The sequence below is a fragment of the Symphalangus syndactylus genome, chromosome 13 (assembly GCF_028878055.3).
Source record: "Symphalangus syndactylus isolate Jambi chromosome 13, NHGRI_mSymSyn1-v2.1_pri, whole genome shotgun sequence".
NCBI lineage: Eukaryota > Metazoa > Chordata > Mammalia > Primates > Hylobatidae > Symphalangus > Symphalangus syndactylus.
Window position 1 is genome coordinate 60,512,788 of NC_072435.2, and position 26,969 is coordinate 60,539,756.

Sequence of the window (26,969 nt, forward strand, 5' to 3'; positions counted from 1 at the left end):
TTCTCCTGCTTCAGCCTCCTGAGTAGCTGAGATTACAGGCATGCACCACCACACCTGGCTAATTTTTTTTTGTAGTTTGTTTTTTTTTTTTTGAGGCGGAGTCTTACTCTGTCACCCAGGCTGGAGCGCAGTGGTGCTATCTCAGCTCACTGCAAACTCCGTCTCTCAGGTTCAAGCCATTCTCCTGCCTCAGCCTCCTGAGTAGCTGGAATTACAGGCGCCTGCCATCACGCCCAGCTAATTTTTGTATTTTTTTAGTAGAGATGGGGTTTCACCATGTTGCCCAGGTTGGTCTCGAACTCCTGACCTCAGGTGATCCGCCTGCCTCGGCCTCCCAAAGTGCTGGGATTACAGGCATGGGCCACCACGCCCGGCCCATCTTCATTAACTCTTAATTCGAATTACTTAATGCCTTGAGGGAAGTTTGACAATTTCCATTTTTGTCTATGGAGTAGCATTTTCTTTAATTGCTATTACATAGAGTTCTCAGGAGCCATGCTACTGAAATGGCTGCACACAATGCTTAGCTTTATATTATTGACTAACATTTATTGAGTGCACACTGTGTTACATATGGTACTAGGCATTATGCAGATATATACAGTTTTATTTACTCCTTAAAACAGCCTTCTGAGGAATTTTTATCATCTCTCTTCTGTTTGTACAGAAACTAAAGCTCGGAAAGATGAATTAACTTGCCCAAAGTCACAGGCAGAAACATAACTGGTTCAACAGTCCTTATAGGAGGTCATTTAAAGGTTCATGAAAATCAGAGACTGAGCCAACAGAGCTCTATGATTCCTATCAGAGGAGCCAGTATGGCATAAAGCAAATGTTGAACCAAGAATGAAAGTAAGAGACAGGGCTGGGTCCATATCTAGTTTTGTTTAACTCCAAAGCTCACAGCTTAACCACTCTGCTACATGGAGACACAAGTCCGCTAAGTTTATAATAATTTTAGTTCCCACCCAGATAATTATGGCAATAAAGTCTGGGTCATCATCATCATAGCCACTATAATTTACTGTTCAAAACTCTCTTATAAGTGCATAACAGTCATAGATTCAGGATCATTTATAAATCTTAAAAGTCTCAATGATAAAGGACAAGGAAGTGTCCTCCACAGAAAAGCTTTTTTTTTTTTTTTTTTTTTTTTTTTTTTTTTTTTTTTTGAGACGGAGTCTCGCTCTTGTTGCCCAGCCTGGAGTGCAGTGGCGCGATCTCGGCTCATTGCAAGCTCTGCCTTCCCGGGTTCAAGTGATTCTCCTGCCTCAGCCTCCCGAGTAGCTGAGATTACAGGTGCCTGCCACCACACTCGGCTAATTTTTTTGTATCTTTAGTAGAGACGGGGTTTCACCATGTTGGCCAGGCTGGTCTCAAACTCCTGACCTTGTGATCCGCCCCCTACCCCCCCACCCCACCCCACCCCGCCTCCCAAAGTGCTGGGATTACAGGCGTGAGCCACCGTGCCTGGCCGTATCTATGCTTCTGACTAACATTCTTCTGTACAGGTATATAAGGTAATGTAATAGGTAAAATAACTCATTCAACAAAAAAAAATTATTGTAGTATTTTGTAGCTACTAGGATTGAAGTACTAAAGAATTGTCTGTTTGCCAAGGTTTGGGGAAATGGGAAAATGGGACAAGATCTTCACCACATGGGGCACATTTCACCGCTCTGGGATTCATTTCCTATTCTGTAAATGAGAGAGTTGGGGTTCCAGGTCTTGTCCTTGTTTTTTTGACTTTTTGTGAAGGTTTCTCCACCTCACCTGGCACTAGTCTTATTTCAAAATATTCATCTCATACTATTCTCTCTCTGCAATTCTTTAATTCATTCAACAAATATTTATTGAGCTTCTACTAGTATTGTGAGTAACAGAAGCAAGGTTCCTCCACACATGGAGCTTATAATAGTCCAAAAGGATAGGACAATAAATAATTTTGAAAATAAACAAATACAAATATTTATTAATAATTAATAAATAACTATTGGCTGGAAAGGTGCTAAGAAGGAAATAGGATCATGTGTTATGTCTTTGAGAGTCTTAAAATGAAGCAGATAAGCTCTTTCACTTTCAAAAGTGCTGACGTAGTAAAGTCATTAGGTTTCAAAAAAGGAAAAAAAGATAATATCTTACAATTAACTAATGAATGAACAGCCATTACGCTAGAAGAAAATTGTATTGTGATTGGTGTACTCCGTGTCTTCTCAGAATGAGAGAAGTGAGGCTTCTCAAAAAGAGCAGCGACAGAAAGTCACTTTAAATTTTTTTTTTTTTTTGTAAGTCAAGCGAAAGACGAACTGAAAATAGACAACCTGAAGTCAGACGGGAAAGCTGCCAATCTAGTCTGGCCAGCAGAATTTCTTTCAGTAGGTTTAGGCTCCCTCGGCATTGGGAATCCAGATGTAAAGAAAACTTATACCATAAACTTAAAGGTAGATTTCAATTATTACTGCCCGGTGGCAGGAACCTAGGAAGGAGAGGTCAAGTTGTGGTTTAGTAAGAGACAGCTCCCGGGAATGGCACTTGGAAGGGCAGGGCGGAGAACAGCTGGAGATGAGACAGAGAGGAGAGGGAGAATGCGCCGACACCTCAAGGTGAGAGAGTAGAAACAGTCTCCGCCGTGGGAGCCGCGCGCTGCTCAGGTGGCTCTTTCCCGCTCAGGTGAGCTCCTCCCGCGCCTCCCATTGGCCGAAATGCCCGCGGCGCTGGGAGGGCGACGCAGCGCGGTCTAGTTCAGGGTCTAGGGCGGCGCGTCACTTCCGGTAGCGCGGAGCTTGTAAAACACCCTGGAGAGAAAATGGCGGCGGCAGCGGCTTCGGCGCCTCAGCAGCTCTCGGATGAGGAGCTTTTCTCTCAGCTCCGCCGTTACGGCCTGTCTCCCGGACCAGTGACGGAGAGCACCCGCCCGGTCTACCTCAAGAAGCTGAAGAAGCTTCGAGAGGAAGAGCAGCAACAGCACCGGTCGGGGGGCCGCGGAAACAAGACGCGGAACAGTAATAACAATAACACGGCAGCCGCCACGGTCGCAGCCGCGGGACCAGCGGCGGCGGCCGCGGGGATGGGGGTCCGGCCGGTCTCGGGCGACCTCCCCTACTTACGGACTCCTGGGGGCCTGTGCCGAATCTCGGCCTCCGGCCCGGAGAGCCTCCTGGGAGGGCCCGGGGGCGCCTCCGCCGCCCCCGCGGCTGGCAGTAAAGTGCTGCTGGGCTTCAGCTCGGACGAGTCGGACGTGGAGGCCAGTCCCCGGGACCAGGCCGGCGGCGGCGGGAGGAAAGACCGGGCTTCGCTCCAGTACCGCGGGCTCAAAGCGCCGCCGGCGCCCCTGGCCGCCAGCGAGGTGACTAACAGCAACTCTGCCGAGCGAAGGAAGCCCCACTCGTGGTGGGGAGCCAGGAGGCCGGCGGGCGCCGAGCTGCAGACCCCGCCGGGGAAAGATGGAGCAGTGGAGGACGAGGAAGGGGAGGGAGAGGACGGTGAGGAGAGGGACCCGGAGGCCGAGGAGCCGCTCTGGGCGAGCCGGACCGTGAATGGCAGCCGGCTTGTCCCCTACAGCTGCCGGGAAAACTATTCGGACTCAGAGGAAGAGGACGACGACGACGTGGCTTCCAGCAGACAGGTATTAAAGGACGACTCCCTTTCCCGGCATCGGCCCAGACGAACCCATAGTAAGCCTCTCTCCCCGCTGACTGCTAAATCGGCCGGCGGCAGGCTGGAGACTTCAGTTCAGGGAGGGGGAGGACTCGCGATGAATGACAGGGCGGCGGCTGCCGGGAGTCTAGACAGGAGCCGAAACCTCGAAGAGGCGGCGGCCGCGGAGCAGGGAGGAGGGTGTGATCAAGTGGACTCCAGCCCCGTTCCTAGATACCGTGTTAACGCTAAGAAACTGACCCCTCTCCTGCCCCCGCCACTTACTGACATGGACTCAACCTTGGATTCGTCAACAGGCTCCCTTCTGAAAACCAATAATCATATTGGCGGTGGGGCCTTCAGTGTGGACTCCCCCAGGATTTATTCTAACAGTCTCCCTTCCAGTGCGGCGGTGGCCGCCTCTAGTTCACTCAGGATCAATCACGCCAATCATACGGGCTCCAATCATACCTACCTGAAAAACACATACAACAAACCGAAGCTTTCCGAACCCGAAGAGGAACTTCTCCAGCAATTTAAACGGGAGGAGGTGTCCCCAACAGGGAGTTTCAGTGCCCACTACTTGTCGATGTTTCTCTTAAGTGCTGCCTGCTTATTTTTCCTAATACTGGGACTGACTTACCTAGGAATGAGAGGGACAGGAGTATCTGAGGATGGAGAACTCAGCAGTAAGTATTAAATCCTGTGGGTAAGATAACAAAGGGAATGTTGTTAGTGGTCAGCTTTAGCCGCGCTTAGCATTTTACATGAAGTGACTTACCTGCAAGAACATGGTTGAACAGCAAAAACGCAACAGTGAGTGCATGTGTCATCTTTCTTTAAGAAAGAACACCATTATCGAAATGATATCATATGGCTGGTTTTAAAAGTTTTCTGCATGATGTATTGTGAAATTCGAAACAATTTTTAAAAGAATATTATAAGCTTGTTAGTAAAACTCATTTGTATCTGTGACAATTTTCTTTTAGCCCTGAATAACTATTTGCGCAGATGCCAATCACTCAACAAATTTGAAGTATTAGGATAAGGCGCATTATAAATGTAGTGTTTTTACAAATTGAGTTGTGATTCTAATAGGCAATGTCATAGCTCTTAAAATTCGAATTATTTTGTAGTATTAACTGTATGCATAAATTCGGATTAAATATTTTGTGGTATTAACTACATGTATAATTTCTTTATAGCGAGTGAATATAAAAAAGCAGTAAGCACACCTCTTAATTTATTTCCCAGCCCAAAGCACTTTCCCTATCATCTGTACAAAAAGTAGTGGTAGGGCAGTGCAGGAGCTTGCAGTTAGAGTTCCTTGGATTGGTTTCCAGGTCCTGCTATTTACTTGCTAAATGACTGTAGGCAGGTGTGTTCATTGTCATAATCAAAGTATCTCTGCCCTTAAACACAAAAAGAAGCTGAATGCAGACCATTTTGTGTTCTGTGAAGGAAATAAAGATGAGTAATTGGCGTACACAACTTTATTTTTTTTTTCTGTTTTAAAAAAATTTACCACACTGACGTAGGTGTACACTACTTTAGATTGAACGGAGGAGGTACTATTTGAGGTGAGACCTGAAGCAGAAGGAGGCAGCCTTGTGGAGAAACAGGAGACCATTCTGAGCAGAGATTAAGGCCTTGAGTTGAGCAAGAGCCTTCATGTAGGTTAGAGTGGTTAAGCACCTTGAGCAAAGGGGAGAGAGTCAGAGTTAAAGTTTCTGAACTTTCCTAATCTGTAAAATGAGGCCTTTATTGACTAGAATGTTTGTGAAGATTAAAAGAGAAAGTAAATTAGTACAAAATGGACTTCTGAATACATAATTTCTCAGTGTTAGGTCCCTCTCTGCATCCCCCCGAAGGCTTCCTAGTCTTTTCACCCAAGATGAATTCACTGTATTTTTATTTGTATTTATGAAATTGGCATATTAGTTTTATTTCAAAATAGAGTGAAATATGCAGTTAGCCAACTCAGATAAAGAGTAGGAGTCAAAATAGTGTAAGCTTTGATTTAGATATAGCCAATTCCAAGACAGTCAAATAATAGATTTTTACTCTGTTGCTTAATTACAGGGGTTGGAACAAGAATGAAATTCAGCTCTCACTTTAGTTTATTCCCTGGGAGCATGAGTGTGTTGTGTCCTGCCCCAAATATTTGGGAGAAAAAAAATAAAGGCACACTAAAAGTTAAACTAGTAAAAGTTCACATAAATTAAATGACATTACCTATCAGCAGTAGCTATCTGCATCTGTGTCTCTAACAACTGTAAGATCTGGCCTTTTTCTTTTTCTTTTTTTTTTTAGACAGAGTCTAGCTCTGTCGCTAGGCTGGAGTGCAGTGGCACAATCTCTGGTCACTGCAACCTCCGCCTCCCAGGTTCAAGCGATTCTCCTGCCTCAGCCTCCCGAGTAGCTGGGACTACATGCGTGTGTCGCCACACCTGGCTAAATTTTTTTTCTATTTTTAGTAGAGACAGGGTTTCACCATGTTAGTAGATCTGGCCATTTTCTAAGAGCTAATTGCTTTACACCTATTGTACCATCTAATCTTCCCAGCAACTCACAGAAGCAGGTGGTATTACCCTCATTTTTTGGATGAGGATGATACTAAGTTAAGAAATGCACTGAGTGTTGAACAGTTAGTAGTAGGGCTAAGATTTGGTTTCAGATTTTATTTCCAGCTATAAAGACCATTTTAACACTGTTTTGGTTATTGTTTGTAGAGAGCTTTCTAAATAAGTGGGTACCTTTATTATGATTAAGAAAGTAATTGACTATTTGGTAGGATTTCATACAGAATTATTGATAAGCACAATTCTCAGTTAAGGTGACTTTCACATCTTTCTCAACACTGTTAAGATGAATGACTAATGTGATGTACTAAAAGTTCAGTTAGAATAGGATAGGAATGCTAGAATTTTGGTACTCTTCACCTTCACTGGTAAGGAAGGAAGGAAATAATATTTAAATTTTAGTAAATGGTAAATATGAAGTAATCTGGGTGTTGGAAAGAACAATGGCTAAGAAGTAGAGGATCTAGGTTCTAGGACTTGTCTGACTGTGGTCAAGTTCCTTAATCTCTGAGCCTCATTTTTATATACTAAATGGAAATAATAATATCTGCTGTCTCTGGGGTTGTTTGTGAGGGTCAGGTGAGACAGTGTGTTAAACATAAGATGGTATTACTCAGAAATTTAGACAAAATTTGTTGTATTCCTGGTAAACAACAGTGTATCTAGAGAGAAATAGTTAAGACATTTCTATAAATGACATAGTATAGTGCATTTCTTAACCTGTTTAACATTTGGTTTTTATCCCATTAAATACACATTATAGAAATTAATACAGAAATTTGAATCAAAGTATAATGAATCCTTAAATGTATGATATATTTGACGTATTGTATGTCTACCCTGTGGAAAGAAGTGCCTGCTAACTTCAGTTAGTCTGCACACCTAACAGTGTTAGGGTATCAAGAGTGAATAATATTTTCACTCCATACACACACACACACACACACACACGACATACACATACATACATACATGTATTCCATATCCTTTGTTATATTATGATGCTTTAACCGTAGAGTTCATTGGTCAAATAATATGCTTAGGGAAATACTTTTACTTTGAGTAATAGTTCTCACCAGAAGATTGTAGGTTATATGTGAAAGTAACTTTTAGAAGGCTTTTATTATTTAAATTACATATAACATATAGTAGATTAGTCTTTTAAATTGTTCCTAATCATATAGTCTTTGAAACTTTTTCATCAATGCCCTTTTATTAATTGCTATAAGTCTCTTCTTCCTCATCTATAAAACTAAGGGGTTGGATTAGATGATCCCTAAGCGCTTTCCAGCTCCAAGGTTTAAGATTTTAACTTTGAACTGCCATACCAAAACAACTCAAGGATCAACCTGCAATCAGAATAGTCGCTTGTTCCACAGGTGATGAGGTCATTATAGCCCACCAAACGAAAATAGAGAAGCAGAATAGATTGACTGTCCTAGGCTCGTATGATCATTAATTTTTTTTCAATTACAAAAGACGTGACTTCTGCAGAAAGTTTGAATAGAGATGAAGGAAACAGTGAATGGTTACTGTATGCCTCTCTTCCTAGCCTCATGCTGCCCCCATATAAATAAGTTGAAGTATTAGATCCTTTCTGACCTTTCTTAGTATTTTTCATGTAAATACATCTCTGTGTATGTGTGTGTGTACAGATTTTCATTCAACAACAGGGTGTCTACTATGTGCCCGGTATTATTTTAAGCAGCAGGGATATGTGGTAAACAATATGTTGCATATGTGGAAGATGAAATCTCTGTTACAGAGCTTACATTTCTAGGAGGGGAATGGACAAGTAAATAAGAATTTCAGATAATGGTAGTCGCTAACACAAGGTATTGCTGGTAACTTTTGGGGGCTGAGGTGAAGAGATACGCAATATTACATAAAGGTAGGCAGACCTCTCTGAGGAACGATGTTTGAACTGAGATATGAATGACTTGAAGGAAGTAGCCTTTGATCAGGAGAAGAGCATTCTGGGAGAAGTAACAGCAAGTGCAGAATTCCTGAGGCAAAAACAGGCTTGTGTGTTGAAGGACCAAAAAGAATGGCCAGTGTTGCTGGGACATAATGAATGAAAGGGAAAATGGCATACCATGAAGTTAGAGGTAGGTATGGGCCAAATCATAAAGACCTAAACGCCTTGAGGGCTGTTGAAAGGAGTCAGAATTTTAAGTGACATTATAGCATACATATTCTGCAACTTGTTTTTTCGCTTAACATTGTATCATGGGTAACTTTTCCATATGCTAATTTTAAGTACAGAGGTATAATTTTAAAATTTCATTTTCCATTAGTCCCTTTCTCATCCTATAAAAATACTAAAATCTCTACCATTCAAAAAATGTTGCTCTTCTGTGCTCTTTTCTTCTCTAGTTGTTACTCTTCTCAAACTTTCTACGTCTATTTTCTTCCGTGCCATTCACTTAACCCTGTCTAGTTTAGCTTTCTTTACCAGCCATTCTTCTGCTACCTCTCTTCTTCAAGTCACCACTCAATTTTCAAATCTTCATCTCTTTGGTACATTTAGTGCATTGACAACTCCCTTCTTCATGAAACTTTCTCCTTTCTAAGCTTCTGTATCACTACTATCTCCTAATTTTCATACTTCTGTCTGCCTGTTTTAAATATTGGTGATCTCCACAACTTGATCTTTGGCTGTCTCCTTTTGTACACATTTCTCTAGGAAGTTTCATTCACTCTCCTTGTCATTATCTTCCAGTTTTGTATTTTTACCTTGGATTTCTCCTGAGATCTAGGTATACCTGTTTGTTTACTAGACATCTTTTGGGTATACTAGAAGTATGTACCAATACCATCTGACATTTTCTTTATATTTACCTTGTTTTTGCTCCTCTTCCCTGTTTAGTTAATGGTGCTTCCATCCACCCAGACAGAGCTCAGGAGAGAAACCTTGGATTTACCTAGATTCTTCCCTTTCCCTCACCTTCCTACAAACCCCCAACCTAATTGGTTACCAAGTTCTGTAGTTCTGTTTCCTATATATCTTTTGAATCAATCTTTTTCTGTCCCTCGCCACTGTTCTAGGTTAGTCTCTTGCCTGAACTCTTTCAGTAACCTAAAATGGTGTCCCTGCTTGTAAGCTGTAGCTCTTCCAGTCCATTTGTCAGTACAGAGCAGTGTTTCTAAAGCACAAATGTGATCATTCCCTCTTGCTTAAGATTACACAATGGCTTTCTCTTAGTTATTGGCCAAAATCTAAACTCCTTGGCTAAACTGTTCATGATCTGACTATGCTTGCCCTTTCTACCAGTCTCCCTTATCACACTTACTTTCTAGAAAACTGAACTGCTTGCTCTTCTCTGAGTAAGTCATGAAATTTGTGCTTTTCTACCTTTGCACAGGTTATCCCCTTTTTTGGGAATGTTGTTTCTTTATTGTGTAACTGTGATTCATTCTTAAATATGTCATCTCCAGACATCTCTGACTCTCCGTCTTTTTACCCTAGAGTTTGGCCCATCATTTTTTGCTCAAATAAGACATTAATTGCATCCTTCATAGTATTTAGGACAAAGTATTATATTTGTGTGTCCACCATGCCAAATAGATGACAGCTCCTTTCTTAGAGTAATCTTTCTATAGGAGTAGAATACAGTGTTAAAGAGTACAGACTTTTTACTCAGTTCTGATTTTGGCTCTACTTTTTAAAGACTATACTAGAGATATAATTGCCTCATACTAAAAATGAGATTGATAATACTATCTGTGGATAACTTGTATTAAGTGAGATAATGCATCTAAACTAGTGTTATCTGGCACATGGAAATCTCTTAGTAGATGGAAGTCACATTAGTATCTTCAGCACAGATTCATTATTCAGCAAATATCTGTTGAGTAAATGATCACATATCAGGTACTCAGGATATATGTACTGTTAACTCATAGTATCTAACTCAGTAATTGGTTATCTACTTAGTATCTGGTAAGGATATATAAAAGAAATCTTATTTCTGTAGAAGCCTCCACACCACTCATAACAGTAATAGGAAATGGCTAAGAAACATACAGGATATTATGTGGTGACACACTTTTATAAAAGGGGAGAATTCACTGTAAATTCTCAAATGATCAGTCTTACATGATCAAAAGCTCTACATTCAATATTTGGATTTTATTCTGTAGGTTGAGTAATGGCAATTCATGGAGATTATAAAGCAGAGGACAAGCATGATCGAATTAGTTCTTTAAGAAGGATAAACAGGTGATGGTGTAGACAGTGATAGGGTTGGAGGGAAGGAGTAGGGTGATGAAACCTGAAGGAGATTGATAAGTGGGAATGGAGTTGGGCCTATGAGCGAAATAATTCATTTGAAGAAAGACATATGGTTTTGAGTAGAGAGAATAAAAGAGATAGGAGTCAAAGATTATTCTGGCCATGAGCCTGGATGACTGAGAGAATGATAATATCATTGGAGGAATTAGAGATGTTGAAGAGGGATCTTGTTTGGGGAAAAGTGGTCTAGGGAAAATGAGTTTACTTGGGGCTTATTATTTGAGTTGTTCAAGTGAAAAATTCTTGTAGGCTCTTGTAGATACAGAATTGGAGTAAAGATGAGAAACTGGTGCTGAATGTGAGTACTAGTACTGTTTACTAAAGGAATACTTTTAAATGTTCTTTTAATGTGTTGTTTTTTTCTTTAAAATCAAGACCCGTTGTTACAAAGAGGTAACATGTTTTATGCCATTGTTGTTTAAAAAATATTTTTACTTCTTAAAGTAGACTAGTGAAAAGGTCCCAAACTTGGTATCTAAAATGAATATGGGGAATAAGGATTTTGAAAAATAGTTGTTGCTCTCATTTTTTTTTTCCAATATGAGACAGGGTCTTGTTGTGTCACCCAGATTGGATTGCAGTGGTGTGATCATGGCTCACTGCAGCCTCAACCTCCCAGGACTCAAGCAGTCCTCACAGCTCAGCCTCCCGAGTAGCTGGGACTATAGATCTGCACCACCACATCTGGCTAATTTTTTGTATTTTTTGTTGAGACAGGGTCTCACTTTGTTGTCCAGGCTGGTCTTGAACTCCTGGGCTCAAGCGATCGTGTCACCTTCGCCTCCCAAAATGCTGGGATTACAGGTGTCAGCCATAGCAGCCGGCCTATTCTCTCATTCTTGAAGAATGAAAGCTCCGTGTTGTGTTTGAAGTTTTACGAGTTAACTGCTTTGTAAGAAAAAAATCCCAGATCTATGAGAATACTCCCGTGAATGCCAGGGATTTGCATATACCAGTTTGATGATTTCAGAAATTAAAGTCTACTCTATGAAAATGTTTTTAATTTGAAAATTATCCCTAGAATGGTTTAAAATTAAAAATAACCAGGAAAAACTTGTGAATCTCTACAGATATATCCACGGAGACTAGTTTGAGGATACATTGGCATAGCTATCAGAGAACCTGGCCTTCAATATTGGCCCTTCCACTTGCTAGCTTTTTTTCACTAAGGCAAGTTGCTTAGCTGTTGTAAACCTCAATATCCTCATCTGAAAAATAGGTTAAATGAGAATTAATGAAGTAATGTGTGTAAAGTAAAACTCATACATGGCACATAGTAATAATAATAACTAACCCTTACGTAGCATTAAGTGTTCCAGGCACTGAGCTAAACAATTGTTATTTAATCCTTATGAGGTAGGTACTTATCCCATTTTATAAGTAAATGGAGACACTGAGAAGTAACTCGCCCAGGGTCATGTAGCTAGTAAGTGAAGCGGCAGTATTTGAACTCAGATAGTGGCTCTTAACCGTTCTTCTAGATTGCCTTTTAATATGTGTAAATAAGGACTTGATATATGTTCTCTACTATTATTGTTATTGTCAGAAAACTGTGAAGAGTATAGATTCATAAAATCCTAGAAGTGGCAGGAATAATCTATGAAACCTAACAACGTTAGGAAAAGTTGTGTTCATTCAACAATTATGAATCACATGGAACTATTTATCCTTAAGGTTTTAGATTAATTAAGGGGGAGGAGGCATCTGCTATAAAGCAAACTATAATATATAATACATAGAACAATAATACAATATGAAAACTATTTCTAATTTTTAAAATATTTGCACAGTCTCAAAACTGGTGGGGAAAGTGATCTTTTGAATTGTATTACCAATGACAACTTGTTCTTTCTGTTGTTCATTTTCAGGATATAAAGAACTTTTTATACATTTGTTCTCCCTTTTTTGCTTCTTTTGAATAAACTTCGTATTTTCCCTTTATATTCATATTTGTTTTAATGGAAATGATGCATTTGATAATTTCAGGGACACTTTACAAAATTATTTTCATGATTCCTAAGAGTTGGGAAGTTTTTAAAGCTTGCTTCTCCTTGCTCATTGATTATTCAATATTAACTTTGCCTATCTGAAAAATGTTATATGAATTAAAGGAAATTTGTAGCCTCAGTGCAAAGATAATTACATAGTTTATAAGTTGTTTAAAAGAGAAGGACACCTTAAACTGTTGGAACTCTCCTCCAAAATATATTTGTTAATAAATAAGTACTACTGGCCGGGCGCGGTGGCTCACGCTTGTAATCCCAGCACTTTGGGAGGCCAAGCCGGGTGGATCACGAGGTCAGGAGATTGAGACCAGGTGAAACCCCGTCTCTACTGAAAATACAAAAAATTAGCCGGGCGTGGTGGCGGGCGCCTGTAGTCCCAGCTACTCGGAGAGGCTGAGGCAGGAGAATGGCGGGAACCCGGGAGGCGGAGCTTGCAGTGAGCCGAGATTGCGCCACTGCACTCCAGCCTGGGAGACAGAGCGAGACTCCGTCTCAAAAATAAATAAATAAATAAGTACTAACTTCTTTGTGAAAATTTTATTACTAATGATGTAATCTAAATTAGAATGAAGATATATTCTAGGGGTGGGGAGAATATCAGGAAAAATAATGCATGCTAGGCTTAATACCTAGGTGATGGGTTGATAGGTGCAGCAAATTGCCATGGCACACGTTTACCTATGTAACAAACCTGCACATCCTGCACATGTATCCCAGAACTTAAAATAACATTTTAAAAAAGATGTATTTTAATCTTGTATTGATTATACACTAAAAATTGCTGCCATTTAATTTGGGAACATAGCTTAATACTAATTGTGGAAATTGTTTTAACAGTTATTTGCTTATAACTTTGGATTTTGATTTTCATATTTAGATTTATTTTTAACATAGATTTTATTGATTTTTTCTTTTTATTTTTGGAGACAGGATCTGGTTCTCTCGCCCAGGCTGGAGTGCAGTGGTGCAATATCGGCTCACTGCAGCCTCCATCTCCTAGGTTCAAGTGATTTTCCTGCCTCCACCTCCCAAGTATCTGGGATTACAGGCACACAGCACCACGCCCGGCTAATTTTTCTATTTTTTAGTAGAGATGAGGTTTCACCATGTTGGCCAGGCTGGTCTTAAACTCCTGACCTCAGGTAATCCACCTGCCTCGGCCTCTCAAAGTGCTGGGATTAGAGGCGTGCACCACCGTGCCCGGCCCTAACATAGATTTTAAAGTGAACCAGTAACAGTATATTTGAGCAGTAACCTTTGGATTTCACTGTTTTAATAATCTATGCTTTAAACTGCATCAGTTTATATATTATATATATATAGTTAATAATATTCTTTATTAACAATATTGCCAAAATTTTTTTAAACAAGAGTTGACCAGGAAGAAAGTAGTTAGGTTTTAATAATTTATTTTGCTGTTTAATATCATTATTTAAAAAATATATTTCTTAGGAAATTAGCTCTTCAAAAAGGTTATAAAAGTTATAGTAACAGAGGTAATCGCTAAAAATAGAAGAATGCATCTATCATATGGAAGCCATCATGAATTACTTTTCATATGTCTTCATTTTCTTTTATGTTGAGGTATAGTTTAAAATTATACCAGTTAATTTTTCCTGGGTGGCAGATTTATTTGCTCTGTGCTTTTGCACAGCTTTTTTCTTAAAATGCTTTTGCAAGATGACTTCTGAATTCATCTTTACAGCTATGTTACTATCAAATGGCAAGCTAAAGTTTTAAAAACAAGGCTTGGTTGTAAAACTATGCAAGAGTTTAGTTCAGCTCTCCTGAACTAATTGGGTAGTAAGTATGCACCAACAATTGCTGTCCTGCCCTGAATGTGACATGAATAGAAAAAACCCTTTAGTAGCAAATGGATATTTTAGCACATAGAAGAAAATTAATTTTGTTTTTCAGTTAGCTCATATATATCTGAGTATGTACACATACATACACACACACACACACACACAATTTTCTGACTATGGCTAATTCCTGAAAGCATGCTGTACTTAAAAAGGATGCTTTTGCTCTGTAGCAATTCACCAAGGTAAAATTTTCAAAGCATCTGAAGAGGATTGTTGAAATTAATTAGGAGGTGAGGGGAATCTTGGAATATCTGTTTCTTCTAGCCTCTGAGCTGTGGCTTGGAACCTTGGTCAGCCTTATTAATGACTTCCTTGGTTTATAAGTGTATCTCCCATGGGATCACAAATGCCTTCTTGTTTGATTTAGTTCATTTGAAGAAACATTAAGTTTCTCCTACTCATTTATTCATTCAGTCACCCATTCACTCAGATTATTTATTGAGCACCTATACTATGTACCAGGTAATACCAGAAGATAAGTATATATCGTACCTTTTAGAACTATAGGAGTGACATTCTCCCCACGCTTTGGCTGGCATTCTCTTCTTTTTCCTAAATATTTCTGCACTAGCTAGCCTTCAGAATTGGGATTTTGTTACCATGCAACAGTGTATCGATTTATATATTGTGACTTGGGAACATACTTTAAAAATTAGTTTCTGTAAATTTGAGTATACCATCTGGTAAAGCTTACCACAGTGTATATATACACAAAAGAAATAGTTGGCTAATTGAAGTAATGTGTGTTGATCATTGCTTTCACCTTTTCTGTATTACCATTTTCTCAATTGAGAATTCTACCTTTAAAAACCACACAATTTTAATAAATGTAGGTTTTATTTCTTGCAGGTTTTTAGGAGTAATTTTTAAAAAAGGAAGAGACATGAAGAATGAATTTGCCAAAAATGAAAATGTTGTAAAATCTGAACATTTATGATTATGGTTCAAGATGTTCTAGAAATATTCTTATCCTTTTGACAGAAATGTTTTTTTTTTTTTTTTTTTAAATTTCATCTCTAAATGTCCCGTCTTTCAGATTTTAAAGCCTTAGGTGAGAAGAGCAAACATTTATTGAGAATTTTCAATGTGTGTGAGCATTTTAATTTTCATTAGGGTAACTACTCATACTATGTCTGTGAGAAAATGGAAAGATAGAGGGAATAAGGTTACAAGCGATTTGTCCAAGGTCCCACAGCTACTAAGTGTTGGAGCCAGCATTTGAACCCAAGATCTAACTTTAGAGTTCACAGTATTAACTACCAGGCAGCAGTAGAATTTTTTATACTTATTGTTAGCTACAAGCTTTATTTGGGCAAGCAAGATACACGTAACCTCTGGGCCTTGTTTTTTGTGTCTGTCAAATTAGGGTATAGTAAAATCAACTTTACTTCCAGCCAGTGATTTTTGTAGGGAACTGCTGTGATAATGTCTGTAGAAATGCTTTGGAGAAATTTGGAGTGATATGTAACTGTAATTTTAATATTATAAGTTAGGACTTAACAGCTATAGTAGTTTAAGCAACACATGTTCAGCATTATGACATGTCCTGTCAGTAATGTTAATAAGTAATTGAGTTGGCTAAATTTATAGTCCTTATCAGTATTTTTAAACCTTTCTCTCAAGCTGTCCGAGCAGATAAAAGGGAGTTATCTTTTCACGTTACATAATTAGTGCCTGCCTTATCTCCAGGAGTGAAAAATAATGTGGTTTTTTTTGCAGCTATATTAAACAGGTGGTGACACAACGTGAAACTGGATTGTAGCTTTGCTGATCACTAAATGGTAGATTTGCTGATAAGAAAGTCAATGTAAATGGGATACATTGCTTTAATCCAAAATGTAGTACTGAATTTGAGACAGAAAAACATTTTTTAAGAATGAGGATGGATCTTAGAGTAAGCTTCTGTTAGTACTATGTGAAGAACAGACGATGCATACAGTTGATACAGAAAGGTGGCTTGTCACATGCTGTTCTTCAGCTAGTTTGTAAGATACCATGAGTACTGTTATTATCAAAGTGGGAAGATGACGTGTGTCCCCATGAATAGGCAATAGGTGAATATTAATAGTACTTAAATTAGAAGGTATTTAAAGTACATTAGGATCTTCAGTCTCTTAGATAAGTCATATGAAGCACATAATGAAATTTCCATCCCATTTTGCATTTGGAACTGTTTCAGTGATGGTTTAGACCAGAACCGTCCAGTAGAAATATAAGCCACACAGTAGCCACATTAAAACATAAAAAAGTTGAGATTAATTTTAATAATTGATTTTATGTAATCTGGTATACCTAGAGTATTATTTTGACATATAATCAATATAAACGTTATTGATGAGATAGTTTATGCTCTTTTTTGAATTAAGGCTTTAGAATCCGATATGTATTTTGCATTCATGGTGTATCTCGATTCAGACTAGCCGTATTTCAAGTGCTCAGTAGCCACATTTGGCTAGTTGACTACCCTGTTGGGTAATGCAAGTCTGGACTGCTCTGAGTTATGGAGTTACATTATTGGTTTAATGAGACCTAATAACAGTCAAGCATTACAGTGCTTGTAATGTGCCATGCATAGTGTTCTCTCTAATATTTTCAGTAGATCTTTGTAATAACTCTATGATGTCATTTTTGTTATCGTTTTAGACATAGACAGTGAGGTATGGAGATATTAATTTGTCTAAGAGAAAACAGGTAGTCTGTAGAGGAGCAGAATTTAAAGCTAAATCTGACCCTAAAACTGCTGTCCTGTTTTCTGTTTCTGTTGCACTGTTTTAAAGCACTGCCACTTAGGGTTTGGGCAGGTAGGTGGGTGAGCTGTAGTTTTGGCACTGCTCAGCCAGTGACATATGATTTAATTTTTCCTTATTTTTAGGCACAAAGGACTTCTTAGCTTAGAGTGGAAGTGGTTATCTTCTAAGTCCTTACTCATATTCCTTATTGGGAATGTTCCTTTATACTCGTTCCCCATTTCCCATTCATTAAACTGCTTTCTACAATTCTTTAAACATGTAGAATGGAGAGATGGCTCTTTGATTCTATTACAGGACTGTGGCGGCAGATAAGGGAAAGTTCAGCTCCTATTGGCAAAAGTGAAAACTAATGTCTAGTAAAACTTTTATCTGGATGAAGAAGTTTTCTGAGGGTTTCAGTACTTCATTCTGGGAAAGAATTGAGAAGTTCTTATTCATCATGCTCTTTGAATTGTAAATATTTTTTCAGTTATTTTACAGGATGTTATATTGTGGATTAATACTTAGCAGCATGTTCTATTTAATTTGAATAATTTCTTTGAATTACATTTGGATTCCTAGAGAATATTTTCTCACAAAGACAAGCTTTTTCATTTCAAAAGGAAAAATAGGCAGTCCTTAATTTTTGAATACGTTGTCTTCCAGATTGTGTGTAAAACAATTGTTTGAACTTGGAGCATGTTTTACTACACTGGTTTTAAGTTCCCGGGCTAGCCCACAGAAGCCTATTTAAAACCACATCCTATTTTAGCACTAATATACTATTGGTTTAAGTTTAGGGAATCAGAGCATTGGATCGTGTTCTGTGGGAGTTGGAGGAGAAAGTAAGTTTATTTTTGGCTTTTAGTGTTTTCTCTTGTACTTTTTCATCTCTTTAATTTCTGTTTTCCAACTTATACTGGCCTAAGCTTTCTGCTGTAATCTTGGCTCAATAACTTTAAAAGATTCAATAACTTCTAAGTACTCAATAACTTCAAAATTTTCTGTATGGAATAGGTTTACTTGTTGAGTGCTTGGCAAATAAACATTTTATGCTCATTCATATCTCATTTAGTTTTAAGAGTTTTATGAGGTAGGGGCTAGTTTTCCATCATTAATGAGGAATCTGAGGATTAGGTTAATCACTTTGTCCAAGTTTATAGGGCAGGGAGAGGAGTTATGGAGTTAACGTTTTTGTGTAAAAACCTTAGCAACATGACTTGAAAGTTCATCCATTAACCATTGAACACACTGTTTTCCTTTTTCACACATCCTCTTCTCCTTTCTCTCTTTACTAAGTCCCAACTCCCCCTGTTCCCTCAATTCAGATACTTTTTTTTTCTTTTTGAAAGAGACGTGTCTTGCTCTGTTGTCCAGGCTGGCCTCAAGTAATTACTCGGGCCTTGGGCTCAAGTAATCCTCCTACCTCAACTTCCTGAGCAGCTGGGTCTACAGGCACACACTACCAAGTCTGGCAGTCATCTACTTTAAACTAAATGTTAGGGTATGCCATTTGATTGAATGAATTCATAATATAATATTGTAGAGCTCTGTTCATAAAAATTGTATGATTTTATGATAAAATTTGGTAATGTGATTATCTTTAGTGAGGATTGAGCCAATATGGAATCAGAGTTTAGCCCTGCCTCTCTAAATTGTTCTTTATCCTTAAATGTGTAGTAGATGGATTGCCTACAATTCTACAATTTTCTGTTAGAATTTATGGCAGTAGTTTTCAACTGTGGACTGAGAACATTTTGGGAACTGTGCCTATTATAAAGTTTGTCTGAAGACCTAATAATTTGCCTTTCATACTGTGCTATTATTTTTCAATGGTATTTCAATACCGCTGTGATTAAAATATAAAATATTGTATGCATGGTAGAATTTGGTCATATTTTCTTAATAAGTGGATATCAAAAGTACTGTTTTTTTTATGCTTTAAATGAGTTTATTTTGACTTCAAAATACATCGTAAGAGCAACATCCTACGTTAATAAATGTTCTAGCCTGGTGCTTCGCGAACATTTATGTGCATATGAATCACCTGGGATCTCGTTAGAAGGCAGTAGGTCTGGGGTGGGGCCTGAGATTCTGCATTTCTAACCAGATCCTGGAAGATGCCGATGCTATCGAGCCACAACCACACTTTTGAGTCGCAAGCCTCTGGTCTATCCTTATTTTTGTTATATTAAAATGCTGCCTCTCAGTCTTCTGTCTCAAAATTTCTTTGCATTTCTCTGCTCTTGGATCTTGGGAATTTGCAGTGCAGGTCTTGTTTCCTATTGTCTCTGCTGACAACAGTATGGTGTCTGTGTCCTGTGTTGCCTGTTGAGGATTTATTTCTGCATCTCATATTAGGTGGCAGTTTTCATTGGGTCACTTTAAAAAAATGAAATCATATTAAAAACAACTTATTTACCAGGAAAAGCAAACTGGGTTTCCTAGAGCTTGAAGACTACTTATTCATCACTGTCAAAAGACTGCATCCTTTCTGAGATATTTTTGTTTGTTTGTTTTTGTTTTTTTTAATTATTATTATACTTTAGGTTTTAGGGTACATGTGCACAATGTGCAGGTTTGTTACATATGTATCCATGTGCCATGTTGTTTTGCTGCACCCATTAACTCCTCATTTAGCATTAGGTATATCTCCTAATGCTGTCCCTCCCCCCTCCCCCTGCCCCACAACAGTCCCCAGAGTGTGATGTTCCCCTTCCTGTGTCCATGAGTTCTCATTGTTCAATTCCCACCTGTGAGTGAGAACACGCGGTGTTTGGTTTTTTGTCCTTGCGATAGTTTACTGAGAATGATGTTTTCCAGTTTCGTCCATGTCCCTGCAAAGGACATGAACTCATCATTTTTTATGGCTGCATAGTATCCCATGGTGTATATGTGCCACATTTTCTTAATCCAGTCTATCGTTGTTGGATTTGGGTTGGTTCCAACTCTTTGCTATTGTGAGTAGTGCTGCAATAAACATACGTGTGCATGTGTCTTTATAGCAGCATGATTTATAGTCCTTTGGGTATATACCCAGTAATGGGATGGCTGGGTCAAATGGTATTTCTAGTTCTAGATCCCTGAGGAATCGCCACACTGACTTCCACAGTGGTTGAACTAGTTTACAGTCCCACCAGCAGTGTAAAAGTGTTCCTATTTCTCCACATCCTCTCCAGCACCTGTTGTTTCCTGACTTTTTAATGATGGCCATTCTAACTGGTGTGAGATGGTATCTCACTGTGGTTTTGATTTGCATTTCTCTGATGGCCAGTGATGATGAGCATTTTTTCATGTGTTTTTTGGCTGCCTAAATGTCTTCTTTTGAGAAGTGTCTGTTCATGTCCTTTGCCCACTTTTTGATGGGTTTGTTTGTTTTTTTCTTGTAAATTTGTTTGAGTTCATTGTAGATTCTGGATATTAGCCCTTTGTCAGATGAGTAGGTTGCAAAAATTTTCTCCCATTCTGTAGGTTGCCTGTTCACTCTGATGGTAGTTTCTTTTGCTGTGCAGAAGCTCTTTAGTTTAATTAGATCCCATTTGTCAATTTTGGCTTTTGTTGCCATTGCTTTTGGTGTTTTAGACATGAAGTCCTTGCCCATGCCTATGTCCTGAATGGTATTGCCCAGGTTTTGTTGTAGGATTTTAATGGTTTTAGGTCTAACATGTAAGTCTTTAATCCATCTTGAATTGATTTTTGTGTAAGGTGTAAGGAAGGGATCCAGTTTCAGCTTTCTACATATGGCTAGCCAGTTTTCCCAGCACCATTTATTAAATAGAGAATCCTTTCCCCATTTCTTGTTTTTGTCAGGTTTGTCAAAGATCAGATAGCTGTAGATATGCCGCATCATTTCTGAGGGCTCTGTTCTGTTCCATTGATCTATGTCTCTGTTGTGGTACCAGTACCATGCTGTTTTGGTTACTGTAGCCTTGTAGTATAGTTTGAAGTCAGGTAGCGTGATGCCTCCAGCTTTGTTCTTTTGGCTTAGGATTGACTTGGCGATGCGGGCTCTTTTTTGGTTCCATATGAACTTTAAAGTAGTTTTTTCCAATTCTGTGAAGAAAGTCATTGGTAGCTTGATGGGGATGGCATTGAATCTATAAATTACCTTGGGCAGTATGGCCATTTTCATGATATTGATTCTTCCAACCCATGAGCATGGAATGTTCTTCCATTTGTTTGTATCCTCTTTTATTTCATTGAGCAGTGGTTTGTAGTTCTCCTTGAAGAGGTCCTTCACATCCCTTGTAAGTTGGATTCCTAGGTATTTTATTCTCTTTGAAGCAGTTGTGAATGGGAGTTCACTCATGATTTGGCTCTCTGTTTGTCTGTGATTGGTGTACAAGAATGCTTGTGATTTTTGTACATTGATTTTGTATCCTGAGACTTTGCTGAAGTTGCTAATCAGCTTAAGGAGATTTTGGGCTGAGACGATGGGGTTTTCTAGATATACATTCATGTCATCTGCAAACAGGGACAATTTGACTTCCTCTTTTCCTAATTGAATACCCTTTATTTCCTTCTCCTGCCTGATTGCTCTGGACAGAACTTCCAGCACTATGTTGAATAGGAGTGGTGAGAGAGGGCATCCCTGTCTTGTGCCAGTTTTCAAAGGGAATGCTTCCAGTTTTTGCCCATTCAGTATGATATTGGCTGTGGGTTTGTCATAGATAGCTCTTATTATTTTGAGATATGTCCCATCAGTACCTAATTTATTGAGAGTTTTTAGCATGAAGGGTTGTTGAATTTTGTCAAAGGCCTTTTCTGCATCTATTGAGATAATCATGTGGTTTTTGTCTTTGGTTCTGTTTATATGCCAGATTACATTTATTGATTTGCATATGTTGAACCAGCCTTGCATCCCAGGGATGAAGCCCACTTGATCATGGTGTATAAGCTTTTTGATGTGCTGCTGGATTCGGTTTGCCGTTATTTTATTGAGGATTTTTGCATCATTGTTCATCAAGGATATTGGTCTGAAATTCTCTTTTTTGGTTATGTCTCTGCCAGGCTTTGGTATCAGGACGATGCTGGCTTCATAAAATGTGTTAGGGAGGATTCCCTCTTTTTCTATCAATTGGAATAGTTTCGGAAGGAATGGTACCAGTTCCTCCTTGTACCTCTGGTAGAATTCAGCTGTGAATCCATCAGGTCCTGGACTCTTTTTGGTTGGTAAGGTATTGATCATTGCCACAATTTCAGAACCTGTTATTGGTCTATTCAGAGATTCAACTTCTTCCTGGTTTAGCCTTGGGAGGGTGTATTTGTCAAGGAATTTATCCATTTCTTCTAGGTTTTCTAGTTTATTTGCATAGAGGTGTTTGTAGTATTCTCTGATGGTAGATTGTATTTCTGTGGGATCAGTGGTGATATCCCCTTTTTCATTTTTTATTGCATCTATTTGATTCTTCTCTCTTTTCTTCTTTATTAGTCTTGCTAGTGGTCTATCAATTTTGTTGATTTTTTCAAAAAACCAGCTCCTGGATTCATTAATTTTTTGAAGCGTCTTTTATGTCTCTATTTTCCTTCAGTTCTGCTCTGATTTTAGTTATTTCTAGCCTTCTGCTAGCTTTTGAATGTGTTTGCTCTTGCTTTTCTAATTCTTTTAATTGTGATGTTAGGGTGTCAATTTTGGATCTTTCCTGCTTTCTCTTGTGGGCATTTAGTGCTATAAATTTCCCTCTACACACTGCTTTGAATGTGTCCCAGAGATTCTGGTATGTTGTGTCTTTGTTCTTGTTGGTTTCAAAGAACATCTTTATTTCTGCCTTCATTTCATTATGTACCCAATAGTCATTCAGGAGCAGGTTGTTCAGTTTCCATGTAGTTGAGCGGTTTTGAGTGAGTTTCTTAATCCTGAGTTCTAGTTTGATTGCACTGTGGTCTGAGAGACAGTTTGTTATAATTTCTGTTCTTTTACATTTGCTGAAGAGAGCTTTACTTCCAACTATGTGGTCAGTTTTGGAATAGGTGTGGTGTGGTGCTGAAAAAAATGTATATTCTGTTGATTTGGAGTGGAGAGTTCTGTAGATGTCTATTAGGTCCACTTTGTGCAGAGCTGAGTTCAATTCCTGGATATCCTTATTAACTTTCTGTCTCGTTGATCTGTCTAGTGTTGACAGTGGGATGTTAAAATCTCCCATTATTATTGTGTGGGAGTTTAAGTCCCTTTGTAGGTTACTCAGGACTTGCTTTATGAATCTGGGTGCTCCTGTGTTGCATGCATATATAGTTAGGATAGTTAGCTCTTCTTGTTGAATTGATCCCTTTACCATTATGTAATGGCCTTCTTTGTCTCTTTTGATCTTTGTTGGTTTAAAGTCTATTTTATCAGAGACTAGGATTGCAACCCCTGCCTTTTTTTGTTTTCCATTTGCTTGGTAGATCTTCCTCCATCCGTTCATTTTGAGCCTATGTGTGTCTCTGCACGTGAGATGGGTTTCCTGAATACAGCACACTGATGGGTCCTGACTCCTTATCCAGTTTGCCAGTCTGTGTCTTTTAATTGGAGCATTTAGCCCATTTACATTTAACGTGAATATTGTTATGTGTGAATCTGATCCTGTCATTATGATGTTAGTTGGTTATTTTGCTCATTAGTTGATGCAGTTTCTTCCTAGCCTCAATGGTCTTTACAATTCGGCATGTTTTTGCAGGGGCTGGTACTGGTTGTTCCTTTCCATGTTTAGTGCTTCCTTCAGGAGCTCTTTTAGGGCAGGCCTGGTGGTGACAAAATCACTCAGCGTTTGCTTGTCTGTAAAGTGTTTTATTTCTCCTTCACTTATGAAGCTTAGTTTGGCTGTATATGAAATTCTGGGTTGAAAATTCTTTTCTTTAAGAATGTTGAATATTGGCCCCCACTCTCTTCTGGCTTGTAGAGTTTCTGCTGAGAGATCAGCTGTTAGTCTGATGGGCTTCCCTTTGTGGGTAACCTGACCTTTCTCTCTGGCTGCCCTTAACATTTTTTCCTTCATTTCAACTTTGGTGAATCTGACAATTATGTGTCTTGGAGTTGCTCTTCTTGAGGAGTATCTTTGTGGCGTTCTCTGTATTTCCTGAATCTGAATGTTGGCCTGCCTTGCTAGATTGGGGAAGTTCTCCTGGATAATATCTTGCAGAGTGTTTTCCAACTTGGTTCCATTTTCCCCATCATTTTCAGGTACACCAATCAGACGTAGGTTTGGTCTTTTCACATAGTCCCAGATTTCTTGGAGGCTTTGTTCATTTCTTTTTATTCTTTTTTCTCTAAACTTCCCTTCTCGCTTCATTTCATTCATTTCATCTTCCATCAGCGATACCCTTTCTTCCAGTTGATCGCATCTGCTACAGAGGCTTCTGCAATCTTTGCGTAGTTCTCGAAACTTGGCTTTCAGCTCCATCAGCTCCTTTAAGCCCTTCTCTCCATTGGTTATTCTAGTTATCCATTCATCTAATTTTTTTTCAAAGTTTTTAACTTCTTTGCTGTTGTTTTGAATTTCCTCCTGTAGCTCAGAGTAGTTTGATCGTCTGAAGCCTTCTTCTCTCAACTCGTCAAAGTCATCCTCCGTCCAGCTTTGTTCCGTTGCTGGTGAGGAACTGCATTCCTTTGGAGGGGGAGAGGTGCTCTGCTTTTTAGAGTTTCCAGTTTTTCTACTCTGTTTTTTCCCCATCTTTGTGGTTTTATCTACTTTTGGTCTTTGATGATGGTGATGTACAGATGGGTTTTTGGTGTGGATGTCCTTTCTGTTTGTTAGTTTTCCTTCTACCAGACAGGACCCTCAGCTGCAGGTCTGTTGGAGTTTACTAGAGGTCCACTCCAGACCCTGTTTGGCTGGGTGTCAGCAGCGGTGGCTGCAGAACAGCGGATTTTCGTGAGACCACAAATTCAGCTGTCTGATAGTTCCTCTGGAAGTTTTGTCTCAGAGGAGTACCCGGCCGAGTGAGGTGTCAGTCTGTCCCTGCTGGGGGGGTGCCTCCCAGTTAGGCTGCTCAGGGGTGAGGGACCCACTTTAGGAGGCAGTCTGTCCATTCTCAGATCTCCAGCTGCGTGCTGGGAGAACCACTACTCTCTTCAAAGCTGTCAGTCAGACAGGGACATTTAAGTCTGCAGAGGTTCCTGCTAAATTTTTGTTTGTCTGTGCCCTTCCCCCAGAGGTGGAGCCTACAGAGGCAGGCAGGCCTCCTTGAGCTGTGGTGGGCTTTACCCAGTTCGAGCTTCCTGGCTGCTTTGTTTACCTAAGCAAGCCTGGGCAATGGCGGGCGCCCCTCCCCCAGTCTCGCTGCTGCCTTGCATTTTGATTTCAGACTGCTGTGCTAGCAATCAGCAAGACTCCGTGGGCATAGGACCCTCCGAGCCAGGTGCGGGACACAGTCTCCTAGTGTGCCATTTTCCAGGCCCATTGGAAAAGCGCAGTATTAGGGTGAGACTGACCCAATATTCCAGGTGCCGTGTGTTACCCCTTTCTTTGACTAGGAAAGGGAACTGCCTGACCCCTTGCGCTTCCCGAGTGAGGCAATGCCTCACCCTGCTTGGGCTCGCGCACAGTGTGCTTCACTGACTGTCCTGCACCCACTGTTTGGCACTCCCTAGTGAGATGAAATCAGTACCTCCAACAGAAATGCAGAAATCACCCGTCTTCTGTGTTGCTCAGGCTGGGAGCTGTAGACCGGAGGTGTTCCTATTCGGCCATCTTGGCTCCACCCCCCAAAAGTACTGTTGTGGGGAATCTGAATATCTTGATATAAATGAAGAAGTCCTTTTGCTTTAAGAGTGGAGAATCATTACTTAAAGAATGTTACAAGGAAATTATATATAAATTTTACATGTAATATATGTAGCATTTATTTTCAAGACATTCATACTTAATGTCACAGAATCAGTTGTAGTGTTGAAATGACTGACTGACTTACCAGCTGGTAACCCCTTACTCTCAGAGGTGATTGTACAAGATCTTGATTAACTGAGATTCTATTAATATCTTTGATTGGTAAAAGATTTTTGGCAGTAAGTGAAAAATTCAGGCATTATGAAAGACTTGGGGAGCCTTGCCTTGGAATTTTCTATCTCTCTAAGAACTGTCATTTTATCCCAGTAGCTCTATGGTAGAGACAGATGAAGGTTGGAGTAGCAGTATATTGTGTTATTTTATAAACGTGCTGTTTTTTATTTCATGCTAGGATTGGGAAAATATAACTTATTAATCTATCTAAGATATATTAGGTTCTCTCTCTCCATGCTGCTGGGCATAGTTACAAAACATCCTATTTTACATTGAGGAACTAGAGTCCCAGAGAGGGTAACTTGCCTAAGATTGTAAGTCATAATCTTTGGAGCTAGTATTTCTTGCCTCAGAGATTTTTTTTTTTTTTTTAATTTTGCCCGTCGCTTTTTATTGTGAAGAGATACTTATTCATCTAAACGATATAACTTACGGAGCAAGCATTACTTAAAAGAAAATTTGTATTTTACTTAAATTTTAACAACTTAAATTCTTTAATTTTTAAAAAAATGTACAAGGTTGAACTTAATACAAAATAGCTATAAATTATATCAATGCCATCTTATCCAAGAAGGAAAAAGGATAAAAATATTATTCATTTACTTTGAAAATATTCAGTACCTTTTAAAAAATTCTAATATTTGGGTTAGGAAATGAGAGAAACTAGGATGATTTAGGAGGGTCTTTTCCTGAATTTTGTTTTGGGCAGAATATCAGTCCAAATGCATTTAAAAAATAGGAGTATACTGCGTTGCAAGATTGGTTTAGATTGCCTTTTTTTATTTTTATTTTTATTTTTTTTTCTGACACCTGTTTTCTTTAAAATTCCTTTTGGCTAATAAATTCTTTAAGGGTTAAAATAATAAAAGACACTGG

General features: G+C 39.1%; 1 protein-coding gene across 2 annotated transcripts in view; it reads left to right on the forward strand.

Moving 5' to 3' along the window:
- Positions 1–1,952: 1,952 nt before the first annotated feature.
- Positions 1,953–26,969, forward strand: part of LEMD3 (LEM domain containing 3) — an 89,704-nt gene continuing 64,687 nt past the window's right edge. For both annotated transcript variants that reach the window (XM_055235993.2, XM_055235994.2), the window contains exon 1: positions 1,953–4,325. In XM_055235993.2, coding sequence (XP_055091968.1) covers positions 2,807–4,325 — 1,519 coding nt within the window. In that variant the 5' untranslated portion in view covers positions 1,953–2,806. The remainder of the gene's footprint in view (positions 4,326–26,969) is intronic.